The following is a 21,996-nucleotide window of genomic DNA, read 5'->3' as shown; positions in this document are numbered from 1 at the left end:
ATACTATGCACAGCATGCTGAAGCAGTGCAGCTGAAGCAGTATGAAAAAAAACCACCATAGGAACTCTTTAAGTTAATCATGTCAAAAAATCTAGGGACTTCCTTGTCGACCTTTCAGTGCCCACTTGTGGTTTCCCCAAAAAGGCGAACTGAAACCACATCTATTTACCCAGCTTTGCCGGAACCTGCCTGTCCTATGCACCATCATCAGTCATCTGTGAACTGTAAACAGGTTTCACAAGAGTTTGTTTTAAGCATTCACAAGAATTAGGTACAAGTGCCCCATACAGCAAGGTTAAAAACTTAGTCAGATGACAAAAGCTACATAGCAGCCATGAACACATTTAGTCCTAGAGCACACTCTCCAGAATGGCTGCACCTTTCATTTGACAAATTGGGCCCTGCAAAGGCTTATGCCACAGTGGATGTGTAGATCTTCATGGTGCTGCAGGTAGAGCTGTCACTTATGCACCCCCACCCTCAAAAAAAAGGGTGGGGAGAGGAAAGGGAAAAGCAAGCACAAACTTGCATAAAAACTGCACACTATTGTTACTAGAATTTAAAAGGAAACGCATCTCGCCATAGTGTGGAAGATCTTTGTGCCTGCTTAGTCTACTGTCCAGGTACAAATTGCAGGTACAATTGCTGACAGATAACTTCAAGGTCCCTTCTGCTCTCTCTTCTGATGTTTCTTTAATCTTTAAATTGGACATGGACTACTAGGCATCCCTTCAAACAGAGAATGCCTTCAGATAAAGGGCTGTTATCTGACAGTTCCTCAAACAGAGGCATATCATCTGTAAAACAGGGGTGACGCCAACCTTAATACAGGACTTGTACGCTCTGCAACAGACTAAAAAGGCTTCCCTTCTAGATTCCTCCCCCACCCCAGCAATTGTGACATCAACAAAAACAAAAATGCCAATGTGTTCAATACAAAATTGGATAAATGTGTGTATTTTTATAACTATTTTTGTTATTATTATTAAAGCACTGACATCCTTGTGAGCCTGAAACACCACCCAAAACCATTAATGAAGGGAATAATTCAAAATACAGACTAGGCCAGATGAGAAACTTGTAACCAAATTTCTTTAATTTTTGAACTTCCTGTTAAAATGGCAGCTGCTAATTTTTATTCATTTAATTTTTTTAAAAAAATCCTTAGTCTGTCCCTCAAAGCAAGGCTAGATAAACTAACTCAATTTAAAAATAACACCAGTCAGCAGTATAATGTAAAACAGTAGCAGATAAATGCAAAACAAGAATAACATCTTAAAACTATAGCTCTATTACTTCCTGCTACTCAATGTCAAGTTAAAATCCTGCCCAAGTCTACACTGAGCTCTGTGCAAGGATGCCTTTGAAAGAACTGGAAAATTTATGCTGGTACAAAATGCAGCAGCAAAAGTGCCGGCTAGAATCTGGTAGAGCAATCACATAACACTAACGTTGCATCAGTTTCATTGGCTGGCTCCCTATTTGCTTTTGGGCCCAATTCAAATGGTAATGATTTTTTAAAAGCCTAGGACCAAACCACCATCTTCAATTGGAGCCAGCCTCCTATCTCAAATCTTCACAGTGGTAATCCTGTTATAAATTCTTAATGTTAGAGATTGAATGGGCAGGTATGCTTTTGACCCTTTCCCCTTCTCTTCTATCGCCATGCTTTTACCCTTCTTGTCCATGGCTTCCCCAAACAATTTTGTTTCCAACGTACACACCTTTACTCAGTGGGGTCACTTTGAAAAGGGGCCTTGAAATAAGGCAGATGTAGGTACTGTACAGTCAGTGGCGTAGCGGGGGGTAGGGGACAAGGGCAGTTGCCCTGGGTGCAAAATTGTTAGGGGCGCAAAGTTTCAACACCCGGTGCTGCCTCAATACAGCTGTGCACTTTCACCACTGCGTCCCGTTGAAAACCATTTCTCCATGTGAACCAGGAAATGACCTCTCCAGACAACGGAACAACTTTCCTTTTCTCATCTCTGCAGCTGCGATCCCCTGGGTGACACAGATGCCATTTGGCAGTTGAATGTGCATGCAGGCTCCAGGAATGGCTGTAGCTGCTGAGCAAGTCATAGTTGGTAAAAGACCCTTCTAGCCACTGAGGCTACCTGACAGTGACAGAGCTGGATTCAGAAGCATCCACAAACTGCAAACCCGCTCCTTCACGGGGAGTGCAACCCCATCCAATTACACGAAACTCATCCATAGATCTAACTGCTCTTTGCAATTCTGGTTTGTAAACTACCGGCATGCTGAAACCAAAGTTCCATCATTCAGAAACTGAAATTAAACTGTAGTTTAACAAACCTGAAAGTCTGAAGTTTATCTGAGTTTACAAGGGAAGAAAGGAAAGGAATCATAGGGAGTATACTGCATGTGATACATTCCTGATCATAATTTGCTGGACCAAGGATGTGATGTATGAACACGGTCTTTGTATTATTTGTCTAACTTGTATTCCTGACATTTGCGGGGGGTGGGGATCTCATCTTAATTCTTGAAAACGAGGAACAAATCTAGAAAACTGGGTATTTACATTTAGCAGAGAAAAACTCAGAAAAAGCTTTTAATCATTTGAACTAATCTGAAGTTTAGTTTTATTCAAATGCCTTATGTTAAACATCAGAAACAAACTACTATGTGGGTAATAATAATAATAAGAAATTCATTTATATCCCGCCCTCCCCAGCCAAGACCGGGCTCAGGGCAGCTACACCGAATATAAATACAGTAAAAACATTAAAAACAAAACAAAAAACAAAACAAAACAGTTGATTAAAATATAAATTGGAATACAGTTTAAAATGCAGCTTAAAATGCAGTCTTGTTTTAGTGGTAGCCCATAGATCAAAGCTGTAAGGGGAGAAAACGTCAAATATTCACCGGGGCCAACTATCCATGCTGGTCCTACATGGGCCAGCAAGAAGAGCCGAGGGAAAATTGATATACAAAATCCCATATAAGGGGTTCCATCAAAAAATAAATCAAGAATTAATCAAGCTTGACATTTTTAGCGCTCACTTAAATTGTAACTACTACTTTCTGTGTTGTTGAATGTGCAGCATCAAACCTAAGTCAAATACCTCATTGTACATTTGTGTACAGAGATTAGTTCAAACCTGTTAATCTAGTATCATGGTAGGTGATATTTGCAGAATGTTTTCAGTGCCATCAGTATCTTAGTCTTTTCTTCTATATGAACTCATGTAAAACTTGTTTTGGATCTAAGACAGTAATAACACAGTTATAGGAGTTCCGTTTTAAGCTTCCTTTCTTATAGCAGAAAGGAATGCCCCCTGTTTTTCAGGCAGGGGTCATGTGGCTTGTTTAAATTGGAACCATTGATGGTGATGAATGCCCTATGTAATTGTTTGGAGGTGATTGGAGGGTGGATGGCAGTTAATGGACTGAGGTTGAATCCTGACAAGACAGAAGTACTGTTTTGGGGGAAGAGGGCGGGCAGGTGGGGGGGACTCCCTGGTCTTGAATGGGGTAACTGTGCCCCTAAAGGGCCAGGTGCACAGCCTGGGGTCATTTTGGACTCACAGCTGTCCATGGAGGTACAGGTCAAGTCTGTGTCCAGGATGGCTGTTTACCAGCTCCATCTGGTACACAGGCTGAGACCCTACCTGCCCACAGACTGTCTCATCATAGTGGTGCATGCTCTAGTTATCTCCGCTTGGACTACTGCAATGCGCTCTGTGTGGGGCTACCTTTGAAGGTGACCCGGAAATTACAATTAATCCAGAAAGCAGCTGCTAGACTGGTGACTGGGAGTGGCAGCCGGGACAGCATAACACCAGTCCTGAAAGACCTACATTGACTCCTAGTAAATTTCCGAGCACAATTCAAAGTGCTGGTGCTGACCTTTAAAGCCTAAACGGCTTCACCCTGTATACATTGTAGAGGAGCGTCTCCACGCCATTGTTCAGCCTAGACACTTAAGCCATTCTTCTGGCAGTTCCCTCACTGCAAGACGTTAGAGAACCAGGCAGAGGGCCTTCTAGCAGTACTTCCTAAGAGATGTCAAAGAGATAAACAATATTATTATTATGAGTCTCTTGCTCTGCCAGCTGAGCTATCCCAATTTTACAAATTACAGTTGTAAATTTCTTAGGGATAGTTTTAGCTTTTTTTGTAAACTTCTTTGGGGTCCCCTCCCCCCTGCAATCAAGCAATACAGTCATACCTCAGGTTACAGACACTTCAGGCTGTTTTTTTTCAGGTTATGGACGCACTGAAACCCGGAAGTAACCTATTCCCGTTACTTTTGGGTTTCGGTGGTCGCGCATGAGCAGAAGCACCGAATTGCAACCCGCGTGTGCGCAGACATGCCGCTGCGGGTTGCGAACGTGCATCCCGCAAGGATCATGTTCGCAACCCGAGCGTCCACTGTATATGTATAACAATCAATCAACCAATCAGTCAAGTCTGTTCCAGATGAGGCTAGGAGACCCCTGACCCTGACGCTGGAGAGCTGCTGCTGCCAGTCAGTGCAGACAATCCTGAGCTAAGGCCTCAAGGCAGGCTTGCATGTTCCTAACCGAACTCCGCACATGCTCAAGGGTGGCGGGAGCATTAACCTCATTTTGTGTGCCTCTCTGGTAGGGCCTGCCCACCCTTGCAAAGGCAAGGTGAGGAGACTGCCTCAGGCGTCAGGACCCGCAGGGGCAGGAGATCCTGATGTAGATCTTTAGTCCCTCCTGGTCGCTGGTACAGCTGTTCTTCATTCACCCTTTCTTGCCTGGTAGGATGGGGGCGCCATTTTGTGGCGCCAAAATGCCTTGGGCCGGCCCTGATGTCTGGCGTTCATAACCTGCACTGAACCCTAGAGGTGTGGTTGGTGAGGAAAAAAACTCTGTATGTGTGTCAGAGATGAGCCGGCTTCGTAACCCTCGAAGCCCTGACAGCCCTGGCCGCGACCGGCAGCGTCTGTTACTGGCAGGAAAGGGTTGTTGTTTTTTCCCCGTCGCCTGAGCCGCCCTTCTCGCTGCCTCACACACCGGGCGGGCCGGTCCCAGAAGAGACCGCTGGGCGGAGCCAGCCCTGCAGGAGAGCAACAGGCCGGGCCGGCGGCCACTGAAGCCCGGACTGGCGGAGGAGCAGGAGGAGGCAGCAGCATGGAGAACAGCCCGCGGGTTTTCGACAAGCCCAAGGTGAGAGAGCTGGGCGTCCCAGAGCTCGCCGTCAGCTCAGACGGCTTTCCCGGGCCGCTGAGGGGGCGACCGACCGCCGCCGGGCTCGCCCTGCCTATGCACCTCTGCGGACCTGCCGGCTTCGCGCTTGCTCGGCAGGAAGCCCCGCGGTGCCTCAGCGGGACTTACTCCCAGGGAAGCGCGCCTGGCGGGAGGATCCCTGCCCGTGCTTCCCTCTCCTGCCCTTCTCGCTCTGCCCCAGCAACTCCTCCCCACCTTCATTCCCCCCCCCCAACGTTATTTCTGTTTTTCTTGCCTCTTTAACGCTTCGGGGAGGTGCCCGCTTCACCTCTCCCTCAGACACCCGTTCCCAGAAACGGGGTCTCAGAAACAGATGACCCAACTCCCCCCCCCAAAAAAAAACCCCGGTGGTATTTTGTTTTTTCGTTACTATTTGCTGCTTTATAAAGGTAGGTGGGCTTCCCCGCTCTGCCTTATATGGGGAAACCCCAGCCAGATGGGCGGGGTATAAATAATAAAATTATTCTTATTATCATCATTATCATCATCATCATTATTATTATCTGCCCCCTTTGCTTACCTCTGTATAACCACCTCTTTTTATTTCGGCTTTCCCCACTTTATTTGCACCCCACTCCCAAGACCCCAGTTCCCTTTCAATTCCTGCCTCTCCCTGCCATCACCCTATTACCTTTAATGTTACCTGCCTTACTGCTCCTGCCTGATATACCTAGGCTCCCCTGGGAAAACGATGGAATAGAAATTTAATACATATATGTGTGTGTGTGTGTGTGTGTGTGTGTGTGTGTGTGTGTGTGTGTATACACACACACACACACACATACAGTATAGCAAACTGCCTATTCTCCCCAACTTTCTTCCTATCTCTTGCATTTTATCTACTGTTGCACATGTTCCTGCTGCACCTTGCCTGTTCCTGGCCTAAGTGTCCTCTTGCCTTATCCATCAAATGATAACATTAGCATTGCTACTCCTATGACCTTTAGCCCCGCTTTGGGCATCCTGTTTGTAGGTCTGCCCAGTTTCTATCACCGAGCGTTACACAGAAAACAAGATTTTGCTTATCAGTTACGGCATTTATTTTCCACCAAGGAGCTCAAGGATGCATGGGGTTGTCTTCCCTCCTCATTTTAACATTCCAACAACCCTGTGGGGTAGTTTAGAATGAGAGATAGTGACTGGCCCAATAACACCCAGTGAAACTTGTGGCTGAGTTACTCAGCATTCAGAGCTTCCTGATACTGTACTTCTGTCTTGCTCATAGATAAGTGCTGTTTTGGCCACGTCAGGATAGGCACTCAGATTTAAGTCCTGATACAGAGAGTGAGCAAACAGTATCTGGTTCATCAAAGTGTTTTTATTGTGCGACTTCTGCTTTTGTCAGTAATTCAACGAATGCAATCTGAATCTGATTGCAAGCTACACAAGTGCGACCTAACTCTTTTTTTTCTTTTTTCTTTACTACCCTTTGGGTAGTAACATGATCTGAATGTATGGTATGTTAAGACATTCATGAGTACTGTCTCCACGTGGATGCATACATCCACATTTTATAAAGGGAAGCCAATGGGTGAAAATTTTGCTAAATTGCAGTATGCTTTTTTTGGTGTATTTTAGCAGCTCCTGCAACCTGAACTGCACACACCAACTTCAAGCATATAACTTTGCATGAACCATTTAGTAAAACAGCACTTTATTCTTTATTTACCGTATATCCCACCTTTTTTCTTCAAGAAGCTCAAGGTGGTAGACATGGTTCTCCCTCTCCTCATTTGATCACCACAACAACCCTCTGAGGTAGGTTAGATTGAGAGGCACTGACTGGCCCAAGATCACCCAGTGAGCGTCATGGCAGAGCAGGGATTTGAACCCTGGCCTCTGAGCTCGTAGTCCAACAGTCTTATCAACTAATAATATATAGATCTAATCCATTCAGCACTGATGAACTTGCATCCATTGCTGATGGCACTGATGGATCTCAGGGCAGTTCACAAGATAAAAACACAGGTTAAAAACAGAAATACAGGGTTAAAATAAAAACTTTTTGCTGGAACCATCTTATTTATCTTCAACAAGGCTCAGCAGAAACAAGTAGGAGTGTTTAACAAACAAAAAACCCTGGAAACTACTTCAATCTATGCAGTAATCATATGGGTTGTATCTCTGACACTCGCCTTGTTTAACATTCAGTGACAGCACATTCTGCTAGTCAGTAAAGTTCCAATCAGCAGGGAAGTTCCAAATGATGAGGAAGTTAAATATGCAATGCTGAATTGCAAGAATAAGACATGAAGTCAGTTTAAAAATAGCTTTTCTTTTATGATTCATTGCCGTTTTGGGACACAATATCTTCACATTTTTGCAGAAATCTGATAAAACAAGATTTTATGTATTTACGAAATAAGTGGTGCCATTAGTCATTACTCAGTGGGAGTAAAAAAATTCCTTCCAGTAGCACCTTAAAGACCAACTAAGTTAGTTCTTGGTATGAGCTTTCGTGTGCATGCACACTTCTTCAGATACACTGAAACAGAAGTTGCCAGATCCTTCTATATAGTGAGAAGGTGGGGAGGGGTGTTACTCAGAAGGGAGGGTGCGAATGGGAGATTGGCAGATAGCTGAGAGAGCCTCTTGACGACTCTTAACGACTGTAATAGGTCTTACAGGAAAAGGCAAGGGGTGGGAAGGTGAGAAATGGTTTAGTCATGTATAGTGAGATAAGAATCCAATGTCTTTGTTCAGTCCAGGTCTTTTCATGGTTTTAAGTTTGGTAATGAGTTGTAATTCAGCAGCTTCTCTTTCCAGTCTATTTCTGAAATTCCTTTGTAGTAAAACAGCTACTTTGAGATCTTGTATAGAATGTCCTGGGAGATTGAAGTGTTCTCCTACTGGCGTAAGGTTTGGCCTGTTTGTCCAATATAGAGAGCTGAAGGACACTGTTGGCATTTGATGGCATACACAATGTTAGACGATGAGTAATTAAATAGTCCCGAGATGGTATGTGTGATGTTGTTGGGGCCAGTAATGGTGTTGTCCGGGTGTATGTGGCAGCAAAGTTGGCATCTGGGTTTATTGCAGGCTCTGGTGCCAGTGTCTGTGTTAAGTCTGGTTGTAGTATTATTGTGGGTTAGGAGTTGTTTAAGATTGGGTGGCTGTCTGTAGGCAATGAAAGGTCTTCCTCCCAGAGTTTGAGAAAGAGAACTGTCATTGTCCAGGAGAGGTTGTAGATCTCTGATGATGCGTTGTACTGTTTTAACTTGGGAGCTGTATGTGATGACTAGAGGTGTTCTGTTATCACACATACCATCTCGGGACTATTTAATTGCTCATCGTCTAACATTGTGTATGCCATCAAATGCCAACAGTGTCCTTCAGCTCTATATTGGACAAACAGGCCAAACCTTACGCCAAAGAATAAATGGACATAAATCTGACATCAAGAATCACAGAACAGAGAAACCAGTAGGAGAACACTTCAATCTCCCAGGACATTCTATACAAGATCTCAAAGTAGCTGTTTTACTACAAAGGAATTTCAGAAATAGACTGGAAAGAGAAGCTGCTGAATTACAACTCATTACCAAACTTAAAACCATGAAAAGACCTGGACTGAACAAAGACATTGGATTCTTATCTCACTATACATGACTAAACCATTTCTCACCTTCCCACCCCTTGCCTTTTCCTGTAAGACCTATTACAGTCGTTAAGAGTCGTCAAGAGGCTCTCTCAGCTATCTGCCAATCTCCCATTCGCACCCTCCCTTCTGAGTAACACCCCTCCCCACCTTCTCACTATATAGAAGGATCTGGCAACTTCTGTTTCAGTGTATCTGAAGAAGTGTGCATGCACACGAAAGCTCATACCAAGAACTAACTTAGTTGGTCTTTAAGGTGCTACTGGAAGGAATTTTTTTATTTTGACTATGGCAGACCAACACGGCTACCTATCTACTACTGGATCAGTGGGAGTAGTTAAACTTAGATCCCGATATTAGGGCTAAAATGACTTGGGGTAGTTCTGTGTTGTGCCAACTCATTTCATCCCTTTGTGTGTTTCTTCACTGCTCAAATTCAACTTAAATCATTAAATAATAAAGTTCACACAAATTCAGTGAAACACAATCTCTTAAAAAATAATATTGGTAGCAGCGATATTACTCCATCCCTAAAAACAACATTTATTTAATTTAATTTATTAGATTTATATACCGCCCTTCATCACAAGATCTCAGGGCAGTTCACAAGATAAAAACACAGGTTAAAAACAGAAATACAGGGTTAAAATAAAAACTACGAAACAATAACCCCCTCCCACAAACACATGTCAAATACTAGAATATTAATCAGCCAAAGGCCTGGTTGAGGAGAAAGGTTTTTGCCTGGTGCCTAAAGATATATAATGAAGGCGCCAGGTGAACATCCCACAAACAGGGAGCCACTACAGAAAAGGCCCATTTTTGTGTTGCCACCCTCCAGACCTCCTGTGAAGGATGCACATGAACATCTGGCAATCTTTTGTAACACTTTTGAAATAAGCTGAAACATTGGCAACCCTTAGGAAACTGACTATTTTACTGCTATGGTGCAATTGTCTGGACTGCCTTTCTCTGATGCTTCAGACTCCAAATAATATAGTAATGATGACACTCATGATTGATTACAAATTTCAATATGATATGTGGAAGAGGACAGTGCCATGGGTTTGTCAGCCCTGGTTATAAATCAAAAGATAAACCTTATTGTATGAGATCAAAGGTCCATGTAGTTCAGCATCTTGGTTTATGTTAGTGACCAGCCAGATGCCTTTGGGAAATCCAAAAGCAGGGACTAGAGTATTCTCTAAGCAGTTTATTATAATAAAAATGTTGACCCTAGTTTCTTAAGAGCTCTTTGCCCTCCCTAAGTAGTCTCATTGACGTCACAGACTGAGGAGGAGTCATCTGCTTTCTTCTGATAAGTGGCATCAGCTGGAAGACTTTTGGTAGTTAAGTTCAGTATGCATACTGAAGAATTTGCAGTATCAGGCTTCAGCGCTCCTTGTTTTATTTATATATAACATCTAAGTGAGTTATTGGTCTTTGGCTCTGAATTTGTTTATGAAAAGATAAACAACAGAGGCATAATAATCATATGGTGAGGCTTTCAGACTTGTACTGAAGATAGACAATTGTTTGGTTACAGCTAGGAGAATTTCAACAATACTGTACTGCTTTTGATCCTCTTGATCCTTAACAATATTGCTCTTGATCCTATTCAGAATTGGATACGTTCAATGGAACACAGTTTGTGAAATTTTATTTTGGGAATGCATCATCTAGAAACAAGCAAAAGTTTATTCTTGCTTCAGGAGTATTGTTTTTACCCATAAATAAATTTAATTTGTGGATTAATTAACTACCCAGCTACATTTCTAACCTCATTTACTTGGGAATAAGACCAGCAGAATTCTGTATGACTTATACTGAGTTGCCATGGTTAGGATTACACTGCAAGATTTCTTTAATTGGATGACAGCCATCTATCATGCTTACATTTTTATTGTTAGAAAATACAGCATGTCATAGATTTGCAGTGCAATGAGCCGAATTTTATTAATGAAATAATTTTAAAAGCAAAGCAATGTATTTAGAATAATTCCACTAAATATGTTTAGTCTGAAAAAGTTATGAAACAACATTTTGGGATCAAACCTAAAATCATATGCATGTTTCCAAGTATCTGATAAGAGTAATTTATTAAAATTTAATGTAGCAAATTAGATTGTAAATAATAAACATGTAATTAATAAATTAGATAAAATAATAAACTGAGCTGTACTGCATTTCTCTCCCAATTTTGAACCATCCATATATTCCAGAGAGATATGTGGTAGCTGGGACAGGGCAGTTCATTTGCCATTTTCTCCCTGCTGAGATGTGTTGATAGTGGTTCCAGAAAGTAATGTCTGAACAGGCTCCATTTCATTGGTTGGAGGGCATTTTCTTCAAGCTCTGCGTGCTCCTTTATACCATTGAGACGCCCAGTCATTGTATCAGTGTAAGTATGTAGTACAATGAGTCAGTGAGCCTGGCTGTTAACCAGAAGATAGGTGGTTTGAGCCCGCCCAGGGACAGCTGTGAGCAGGATACCTGCATCGCAGGGTGTTGGAATAGATAACCCTCAGGGTCCCTTCCAACTCTACAATTTTAAGATTCTACCAGGTCATTTACAATGCACTGCTCTTCCCAGTATAAAAGGTTTGAAAAGAAGTCTGTATGTATTTGTCAAGCTGTAAATAATGAAACTGGTTGAGTGGGAAGAAGTATTCTAGAGTAATGATAGTGTTGTGGACTTACTGTGAACTTATTCATCTACTAAAACCCTTGAGGCGTTGCAACAGCTTGTTGAACACTAGCATTGCTATGATTTCACTTGGCTGCATGAGTGTCTTGAGATCACTTTGATCCTTTCCCAGGGAGTGTAGTACAATTTTATCCATGCCCTATAAATACCATACCTCAGCTTGTACCAGTTTCTTTTGTTAGGAAGGGAAATGAGAGTAATGACTATGTTTACGTCTCATAAATTAGAGGCTTTCTTTGCTACTAATCTGAAAATACACTTATTAGTGAGGGGCAATTCAGTACAATAGATGTCAGGGAATCAGAGTAGTCCTCCATTGGGCAGAAACATATTAGAGAAGTCAAGAATTGGTTTAACCTGCTTTATATAATTAGGTTTTAGTAATAAAGTTACTAGTAATAAAACAATTTAATAACATGAAATTAAAATGCATCTAAAATTTGTACAATTTTTTACAAGGAACTATAAGAAAATAAATTCTTAATGTAACATAGAAATCTTATGTACTGCGCAATCCTAATGATTTGTCAGAACTCTCACAATGTGCAGCTTGGTTTGTATAAGGTTTGAGCAGTTTTCTTTCTTGTGTACAGCAGTTGAAACATTGCACTGTGGACTTATCAGACCTAGACCAAATCAGGCAGCCATCTCTAGCAGCATTTGCTATGTCAGAGGAAGGCATTGGAATTTTGAATACAGTATATCTTAATATGAGCCTTCTGCAGACTCACTGACTTACAGTCAGGGTTATTGTCATGTACATAAGGAGCCACTCTGGGTTCTTTTGGGAGGAAGGGTGGGATAGAAATTTCAGAAATAATACGTTGGGGGGAAAAGTCTGCTACTTGTTGCTGAAGTGTATGTACCACTATTCTTAAACTAGCTGAATACATTCTATTTTCAACTCACAACCCTGGGCTCCTTGGATTGGGCATATTATATTGAATAGTGTTCTGTTCTCTCCACTTCTCTGAGTGGTGAGAAGTTCAGCATATGCAAGTTTTAGTTTTCTTTGGAAAGGGGTCACTGGAAGTGTATGGTGTTCTGTAATATTTTGAGTGTATTTACAAATATATAGGTTGGGTGTAGGGGAAGGCAGGGCTTAAATATTCCAAGATCAACTGCTCTCACATCAGATCTCCAGAGGGAGAGTGCCAGCACTCCAAAATTCTGTTAGCTTGCAAAACCCAAAACTCACACAGATCTCTTTACCACAAAAGGAAATTACTAGTGCACTCATGATGAGCTATGCTGCTTTTTACAAACAGGTTCAAAAGAGCGTCCATAATAGGCGTTTTCATTGGGAGCAGGCAAATGAAGCAAATCTTGGAATCTGATATGTTTGTGGCTTCTTCCTTCATAAGAAGCTGCTACGCAACCATCAGCCGAATTACTATCCTCATTTTATTTGTTTAGATTGTGTTGTGTAAGCAGGCATTATTCAGAGATCAGAGAGTAAGAATATTTGGTTCTCTTTTTACATCTGAAATTTTGACACTGAGAAGTTGTCATAATTGCAAAAGAAACCAGAGGCTTTAGCTAGCTTATCATTTCCCTATGCTGCTCTAGAAGCTGGTTTTAAATGCTACCAACTTTCAAGTTGCTTGTATTTTGGAGGATGGGGAGAGAGAGCTGCTGCGCTAAACTAAAAACTACGACTGCATGCACATATCTGTCAGAAATGTCATTTTCCACTCTTAGGTCACAAGGGCTTTAATGTATATTACTATTCACATTCTTTCAACTGTTTTGCAGGTAGAACTTCATGTCCACCTAGATGGAGCCATTAAACCAGAAACCATTTTATACTTTGGCAAGTGAGTGAGTGGTTTTGGGCTTGGGTGGTGTTTTTCCTTTTTATTTTTTCAGAAGCTCATGCTTAGTCTGAATTGTTTGCAAAATGTTCCTTGGTCATTAATGTCTCCAGGATAAAAGCAAATGAAATATCAAAACCTTTGCTCAGGCTTCATTACTTGCATTTTGTTAGTTTAATGCAATTTTAGAGAGTAAGATTCCACCTAATTGTTATAGAACAACTAGTGTGCTTTGGTAAGGGAAATACATCAAAAGCACAGTTTTGTGCATGTGTATGTCCCACTGTGTTCAATAGAGCTTATCCCCAGGTAAGGGTGCATAGGATTTCAGCCTCAAAGTTTGCAAGCTGCAGTAGTGGCATGTTTCTCATCAACTATCCCTCTGCAACTATTTCGAAATCCATCCCCAGTCAGGAAGGTAGCGGAATCTGGGAGTCAGAGACAGAAAAGAATCAAGCAAGCTAAGAAGTGAGAGAGAGCCTGATTCTCTGCAGAGAACTAAAAGAGTCTATTCAGAATCAAGACTATCACTGATTGGTATTGTTGTTTTAAAACTTTTTCCAGATGTGAAAATCTATTTAAAAGTTCAAAGATTTTCGCAAATAATAACCTATTATAAATATACTTCAGCCCTAACTATTACAGCAAAATGGGAAGGTCATATAAGGTTACTGCGTTAGGAATTCAGATTTGCAAAGGGGACTGCTTAAGGCCGAAGTCAGATGCTTTTGTTTACAGAGATACCAGTTTCTATGAAAAAAGGAAATTTGACAGAAGAACCAGAAGTAAGGGCCATGAAACATCTGGAGTACAAGAATATAGCTTACCAGCAATTGTACTCTAAAAAGGGAATTTGCTATTTTATTAGCCAGCACTCAGTTTAGTTTGGCTTTTAGCTGAGGATGGAGATTCTACACAAACATTTCCTGATTTAATCAGAAAGCCAAGATTCTACAAATGTGTGCTTCATTTACATTCTTTGTTCAATTGGTTTAAGAGAATTGTCCTCAGGCTGTCAACTTTGCCTCCTTCAACATAAGAACAAGAAATTTTATAATCTAAAAATAAAGACATAATTCCATTAATCACATAGAGTCACTTTGTATGTTGTTACATATGTTACAATGTATATTTTTATAGTCTTCCAGAGCATAAGAGAGGAATTATAGACACAAAGTGCCATCAGATTAACCAGTTACATGAAAAATATCTAGGGCTTTCTGACCATCAGTTTTCTTCACTGACTTACTAAAAGAATTTAGTTCAGAACTTACCCAAGTAAGCCTACAGCAGTTGATGTATGTATTTTGTTTAACATCTAGGAAAAGGGGAAAACAGCTTCCTGCAGATACAGTAGAAGGCCTTCTACAACATGTTAGCTACAGTGAACCTATCAGTCTCACAGAGTTCCTAGAAAAATTTTCTGTCTACATGCCAGCAATTGCGTGAGTAAAGTAACTTGCTCCATCTTTACTGTTGTCAAACCTCCCTTCTATCCCTTTGAGTCGCTGTTGATGCATGTTGCATAGTATATGACTCCCAAGCAAAACTTGCTTTGGTTTTGCCCTGATTATGTTTTCTTGCCATTAAAGCATTAGACCAAAATAGCACAAACCTATAATTTGTGAGATTGCTTAGAGATCTGTCTCGTTATTCCCGCTGAGAAAGAAACAGCCTGGTGTATGTGACTTGCTGGTGCATGGTGACCCTGTACCCTATCAGTAGTTAATGAGTGGAACAGGTTCGTAATCTATCTTCATCCTTGAAGCCCTGTGTGGGCAGTTCTAGAACTGCTGTCAGCAGGATTGGATTCATTGGGACCAGCACAATATGCTTTCAGCATAGCAAAATGATCACCAGACTACTGAACTGGTTGCAGAGCTTACTGATTTTGACACATTGGAGAAATCTCTTCCAGTACATAGATTTTTTGCATTCTGATTCTTGGAATAAATTCTGGTCCACATTAACCATCTAGATCTTAACCGAACACAGACTTAATTGTATTGCTGACAGGCCATATTTAGGAAAAGCACAACTACTGCTAACTTGAGAAATATGGCTTTTGGGGTTTTTTTATTTGCTCTGTACTCTAATAGCAAAAAGGGGAGCTTTTACTTCCCTTCCAACTAGGATCCTAATTTGCAGGGTCGGGGGGAGGGAAATACAGGACCAAGGTCACAGATGACAACAAACATGACATTCCTTTTCCTCGAACCCTTTAAACTTTTAGTGGGTCACTTAGGGATGATTCAAAATAGAGAGCATACTACTTCCTGAAATCCAAATTAACATCCATTCAGTTGTGAAAGTAGCAACACTCTTAAATCCTTAAATAATCATTGATTAGTACGGCATTGGCAGATTTAGAGAAGCGCAACCCATTTGTCCACACTGGGTGCTGAGCAATGACAAACAGTGGAAGGCCAGAAATGGGAAGGCACCAAATTTTGGTGTTGCACAGGTTGCTGCTGAAATTTTAAAGTCTGCCACTGATATGTGCCACGAGGTACACATTTTGGATGAAAAGGCAAACTGTGCTTTGCCAATAGCGGCAATTAAGAAATCAAGAGGAGACAGAGAGATAGTGTGTGAATTTGAATCTCATGCCACCTCAAACATTAGTTTGTATTACATCTGAACTATCATGGTGTGTGAATGCTAGTAACTGACTAGGCAAGCCACAGTGTCTAAAAACTGGGAAGAACTGGGATGTTTCTTTTGGAACCTACAGGCTTCTTTGGCATCCTTGAAATTTGGCTGCTTAGGAAATGGCAGTGTTGGCTCATATTGTTGTTTTTTCAGATTGTGTATTAGAACTGACTCATAGCTTATGGACACTACTTTTAAATTTAGGCACTCATAAATAACAGAAATGTCACATTTTGATGACTGGTAGGAGGACATTGGCAAGTAGAGAAAGTGCTGATTCCAAAACAGAATAAGTACACAGCCCATATCCAGTGAATCCAAAGTACACTTTGCTTTTTATCTGACTTGCACACTTAGAACTACAACCACTTTCTTCAGCTCCTTATCTGCAACTCTGTATGAGAGTTAAACTGAGTGCCTTGCCACTTGGATTGCAAAAAGGATCGCAAAGATTCATTGCTGCAGCTAATTGGCTACTTAAGTATCCTGAATTTTCCCATTAGCCTATGTAGCTCATGCTCAAATAGGAAAAATGTTTTTCCTGCATTAAAGTGGCAAACATAGCTTAGCTGCTTCATAATATTTTGGGTTTAAGAATTGGATGAGACCGTATAGGCTCCTTTTATTTGATTTTAATTATCGTGAGCCATTTTAAATTCCTTTGGGGAAACAGGATATAAATGTACCAAATAAAATTTTATTAATCTGTGGTCATATCAGTCTTGCAAATTCACAAGGGTTTGAACAGTGTGTTGCTGAGGTGTAGATTTTTGGTCTGCTGAGAAGCATTAACTCCCACAGCACCGCATATCCATGTTTTGTAGAGTTTAGATTGTTGATTGACTGCAGCAATTATAGAAATCAACATTTTTTACATTCACAGGGGGGACCGTGAGGCTGTGGAAAGAATTGCTTATGAATTTGTAGAAATGAAAGCAAAGGAAGGTGTAATCTATGTTGAAGCCCGGTACAGTCCTCACCTCCTAGCCAACTGCAAAGTGCATCCTATTCCTTGGAACCAAGAAGAGTGAGTACCTTCTTAAAGGTGTAAGATAACACAATATAAAGTAACCTTCTTAAGAAAGGTAAATAGCTGGTGGCATACTACTAACTGACAGCATGCAGTTCAAGAAAATATGTTGAAAATAAGTACATCTTCAAGGGCAATGTGAAATTCCTTCACATGGCTCACTGCACTCCACCCTACACCAGGGATCAGTGCAGTATGCCCAACCAGCATTCTAGAGTCTAAATAATAAAACGTACCAGTCTCTTTGTTTAAAGCAGCCTTTCTCAACCTGTGGGTCCCCAGATGTTGTTGAACTACAACACCCATCACCCCTAGCTAGCAAGGCCAGAGCTCAGGGATGATGGGAGTTGTAGTCCAACAACATCTGGGGACCCACAGGTTGAGAACCGCTGGCTTAAAGGATGCTGCCCATGCATTTCTGATAGATATGGTTCAACAATGGATATCTAATTGACTTTCTTTGCATATACTGTTGTTATATTTTCCCCAGAGAATGAGAGAAAAGTATGAAAGTGCACTGTTGTTAAAGTTAGCATTTTAGGCTATGTTCACTTTCCTGGGAGTAAAACCTGTTGAACTCAGTGTGGATTAGTTCCACGTAAGCATGCATAAGCTTGCAGCGTTAAAGCCCAATTGGTGTCATAGACAGGGATTAGGAACTGTTTAACTTTCCCTTAGAAATCAGTGATACTCCGAAATTTCATTCCCTAGTTAAAATACTTCCATGTTTTTGGATCATCCTCACAAGCACTCACTCTCTTAATGGAGCAGCATATTTAGATTCTTCAAATCACATAAAACTCTTTACTGTGCACAATAGAAAAATAACTAAACTTTCAACTATAAAACAGAAAAGGGATATTTAGAAAATTAGCCGTTGCTTGAGGTAGACAGTGAACAGATAGTAAAATCTTGCACCTCAAATATGACATAACAGAGTTGAATATTAGGTTACTGTAATTAGTCAGGAGACAAAGATCTGTAGCTACCCTTATGTAGTTGCCACGACTTGCGTGCCCCCCCACACCCAAATTTAAAATAGGTTACAATAGGACTATGTTACAACAGGTTGCAAATAAAAAGCACCACATGTGTAGGATAAATAAAATAAGTATTTGTGATGCGCCCACAATTAACAGAATTGTTGAGGCTTGCCTTGTGTTTCTACTTTTTTGACAAGAAAATAATCTTAGTTTTAGAATATGAAATCCACAGCTTTTGTATTTACAGAGCACATGAAGTCCATCTGCCTTTAGCTTTCCATTTTAGAAAGCAGAGCTGGTGATTTATCAAGCCTGTCGTGTTTTTTCCTCCATCCCTCCTTTTCTCTGAGAATGCTGCCACGTTAGTGAGACCTCCTGCCCCGAGTACTTCATCCATCTTGCCTGTGTGAAGCAGCTGTAAGAGTTCTTGGCAGAAGTTACTCTTAGCTGAAGAAAAGAACCAGAGCTCAAACACAAGCATTTTTCTTCCCCAGCTCTTATTTAAGAATTAAAAAAATCCTTGCAGTTTTGACTGTTACAGCTACTGGTTTGAAACCCTGCAGGTGATCTTTCTAGCTCTTAATTTGTTTAGAAGAAACCAGAGCTTTGTTTGACAATACATTGCTAATTTGTATAAGGGAGTTTCGGGAGTGAGAATAGAGAAGGGAGGAAAGTTTGCTGCTATTGCCTGCAATTCCTGCCAGGGAAGACTGAAGCCATGCATGTTAATAAAGAACAGGGAGGATGCTATTCCAGCTGGAAAAACCCATTTCCTTATAGAAATACTCAATGATCTACCATGGACATTACCAATACAGATGTAAAATTCATTTGACTTAATACCAAGAATAGCACCTAGACCTTTTCTGGTATGTTTATGGTGCTTAGAAAATGTTTTGGGAACTGCCGGATCTGAATAGAGGAGACATCCTTAGCCTGATTTGGACCACTGATCCCTTGCGGACCAATATTGTCTGCTGTTGCCAACTCTGCTATCTGAGGGCTCATCCACACTTCTGCTTGCCCTGTCACTTTCTCCCTGGGAAAACCCACTCTTTACCACTGAATTGGAGCTGACATCAGTCAGGTTTTCTGTGAATTGATGTTTGCTCCAATTCAGCGCTAAAGAGCGGGTTTTCTCGGGGAAAGTGGCAGGGCAAATTGAAAACTGCTCAGACCAAACAGAAAACCTCTCGTACTTTGCAAGTGTGGATGAGCCCTGAGATCCTTTCAAATGGAGATGCTGGGGACTGAACCTGGATCTTCTGCATTCCTGTCATCTGTACTACCACTGAACTAGGTTTTATCTGGCAGACTTGTTTGCTGTTTGTACCCAGATGTTGGTTGTACTGAGTCCTTTGTAATTCAGCCTGAGATGCAAGCAGCTTGGTGATAGGATTATGAGCACTTTCTTGAGCACTGATAATTGGAAACAATGATGCCCTAACTGATCTCTTCGTATTTTTCTTTGTACAGGGGAGACCTAACTCCAGATGAAGTGGTTAGCCTTGTTAATCGGGGGTTAAAAGCTGGAGAGAAGGCTTTCAACATCAAAGCCAGGTCTATTCTATGCTGCATGCGTCACATGCCAAGTAATGTATTACAGGTCATCTGTGGCTCTGATTCTTACTTTATCAAATCTGTCTTGCTCACCTCTCTGCCTCCCCACCCCTTCCCCATACACTGAGGTCAAATCCTTTTGCAATATATCAGTAAGTAATTCGTTGTGTTTAGATGCTCAACCACAACATAACCTCGTTAACTATTCTCACTTAAGTATAGGCCCAGGGATAGAAACAGAGGAACAAATAGAGGCAGGAGGAAGATACCTTCATATAACAATAGCCAAGAAAACTTGAACAGGTTGCTAACTATTCAGGCATGAGAGAGTGGGCTAATTTTGTAGTAATTAGTTGGGAACTTTTGACAAGTATGAATTAACAGTGCAATTGTTGTGGTTGGTGTTGGTAATCTTAGACTTCTTCCACAGTTGTTCTTTTCTCTCTATTTGCCATCCTTCATTCATTCACTTTCTGTGCATGGTTCTAATGACACAATTAACAAATTATTACATCCTAGTATTTTCTACGTTGGCCTTCTATTTTTTTCCTCAGATATTAATTTCACATATATGCTATTTATACAGCTACCTCTCTGCAATCTGTTGACCCAGACCTACTGCTTATGTACATATGTTAACTCAACCTAGCCTACCCCACAGCGCTGTTACAAAAATAAAAGGGGAGAGGGGAGGAAAACCTACACAATCTTGAGTTCCTGGGTAGAAAAGAAAGATACAAATGTATGCATAATTCAGCTATGGAATGAACTCCCATGGGAAGCGGTGATGACCTCCAATTTGGATGGCTTTAAAAAGAGGATTGGACAAATTCATGAAGGGTAAGGCTATCAGTGGCTACTACTGACAATGGCTATGCTCTGCCTTCATGGTTAGAGGCAGTCTGTTTCTGAATACTAGTTGCTTGGAACAGTAGGAAGGGAGAGCGCTATTGCCCTCAGGTCCTGCCTGCTGGCATCTTCTCAGCCACTGAGAACAATATGCTGATCTAATTCTTAACAATATCCCTAAGGCAAATAATATCCAAGCCCCCCCTTTTTAACATTTATTTTATCCATGCAAGAAGTCTCAGTCATACTTTAATGCTTGTGTGCTCATTTGAGTAGACAGTCATTTTAATGATTGCTTTGTATTGCTTTTAAAAGTTGTCACCAGCCTGATGTTTTGCAAGATAGAATGTAAATACTTATATGTATTTATGTAAGTGCAGGCTGTAAATAAATAAATTTCTGAATAAACATCTAAAACCATCTCCTGGGGCTATTAAATTGTGGGCATATGGACGTATAATACAGAAATGCTTCTGCGATATTTTAGGCAGATGTGGTTCTTCGAGTTCGTAAAAAGGTAAAGGGACCACTGACCAATAGGTCCAGTCGTGACCGGCTCTGGGGTTGCGGCTCTCATCTCACTTTATTGGCCATGGGAGCCGGCGTACAGCTTCCGGGTCATGTGGCCAGCATAACTAAGCCGCTTCTGGCGAACCAGAGCAGCGCACGGAAACACCATTTGCCTTCCCACCGGAGTGGTACCTATTTATCTACTTGCACTTTGATATGCTTTCGAACTGCTAGGTTGGCAGGAGCAGGGACCGAGCAACGGGAGCTCACCCCATCGCGGGGATTTGAACCGCCGACCTGATCAGCAAGTCCTAGGCTCTGTGGTTTAACCCACAGCGCCACCCGCGTTAATTTCAAATAGAGTTTATAGTTCACAAGCTAGCAGCAGTGGAACATGTGGCATATAGAGTGGCAGCTGTGCCCTCCCAGTGATGGCAGAGCTGTGTTCACCAGGAAGGGCCAGGTGAGGCAGTGCTGGATCATAGAGTTGTAGAGTTGGAAGAGACCTCAGTGTCATCTGGTCCAACCACCTGCAATGCAGGAATCTTGCCTACAACTGTCCCTGGGTGGACTGGGCTCATGTTCTGCTTTCTGGACTAAAAATATTTTGATCTTAGAAGATGTTTGTTGCCAGAATTTTTGGAGAAAATGGCAGGTTGGATATTAATGTCTGCTAAATGTAGCTGAAGTGTCTGAAATGATTCCTGCTTGGCAGGGGGTTGGACTCGATGGCCCTTGTGGTCTCTTCCAACTCTATGATTCTATGATTCTATGATTCTATGATTACAGTGAGGTTTGATCTTTATTAAAAGACAAAACAAATTGCCTTAATGTGTCGGAGCACTACACAGTAGGTAGTTAATTGTTAACAACATGCTAACTTATCTCTGCTCTTTGCTGAAGTATGGTTATGTAATAAATTAAGAGTCCACATACCATCTTAATCACAGATTGCCAAGCTAATGAGAATTTTCTGTCTGGAGTTTTGTGAAAGCAGCAGTCAATTAAAGTTAGTGTCAGTGAAGCTTTGTCTATGCCTTGAAACTTTGGCAGGTATTAAAGATCTTGCTG

The 21,996-nt window shown here is 41.3% G+C and overlaps 1 protein-coding gene and 1 long non-coding RNA gene across 4 annotated transcripts in view; one reads left to right on the top strand and one right to left on the bottom strand.

The window, feature by feature from the left end:
- Nucleotides 1-1,158: 1,158 nt before the first annotated feature.
- LOC308588388 lies at nt 1,159-5,608 on the bottom strand. Of its 2 annotated transcripts, none has more exons than XR_014008689.1 (2): nt 5,331-5,608; nt 1,159-4,022 (listed from the first exon to the last, which is right to left on the bottom strand). It is a non-coding gene; the product is annotated as an uncharacterized lncRNA (long non-coding RNA). The 2 variants fall into 2 exon arrangements; XR_014008690.1 differs by lacking the exon at nt 5,331-5,608 and adding an exon at nt 4,751-4,850.
- The window catches only part of ADA (adenosine deaminase), a 32,886-nt gene continuing 15,681 nt past the window's right edge, over nt 4,792-21,996 (top strand). The window contains exons 1-6 of one of the 2 annotated variants that reach the window (XM_081196591.1): nt 5,081-5,162; nt 6,921-6,984; nt 13,287-13,344; nt 14,664-14,786; nt 16,877-17,020; nt 19,483-19,598. In XM_081196591.1, the coding sequence (XP_081052717.1) occupies nt 14,773-14,786; nt 16,877-17,020; nt 19,483-19,598 (274 nt within the window). In that variant the 5' untranslated portion in view covers nt 5,081-5,162; nt 6,921-6,984; nt 13,287-13,344; nt 14,664-14,772. Of the gene's footprint in view, nt 5,163-6,920; nt 6,985-13,282; nt 13,345-14,663; nt 14,787-16,876; nt 17,021-19,482; nt 19,599-21,996 lie in introns of both variants that reach the window. The other variant, XM_081196590.1, reaches the window with a different exon arrangement.

The sequence above is a fragment of the Podarcis bocagei genome (genome assembly GCF_964188305.1).
Source record: "Podarcis bocagei genome assembly, chromosome: 5".
Lineage (NCBI taxonomy): Eukaryota > Metazoa > Chordata > Lepidosauria > Squamata > Lacertidae > Podarcis > Podarcis bocagei.
Note: the sequence above shows the minus strand (reverse complement) of the source record. Positions and strands in the feature narration are given on the sequence as shown.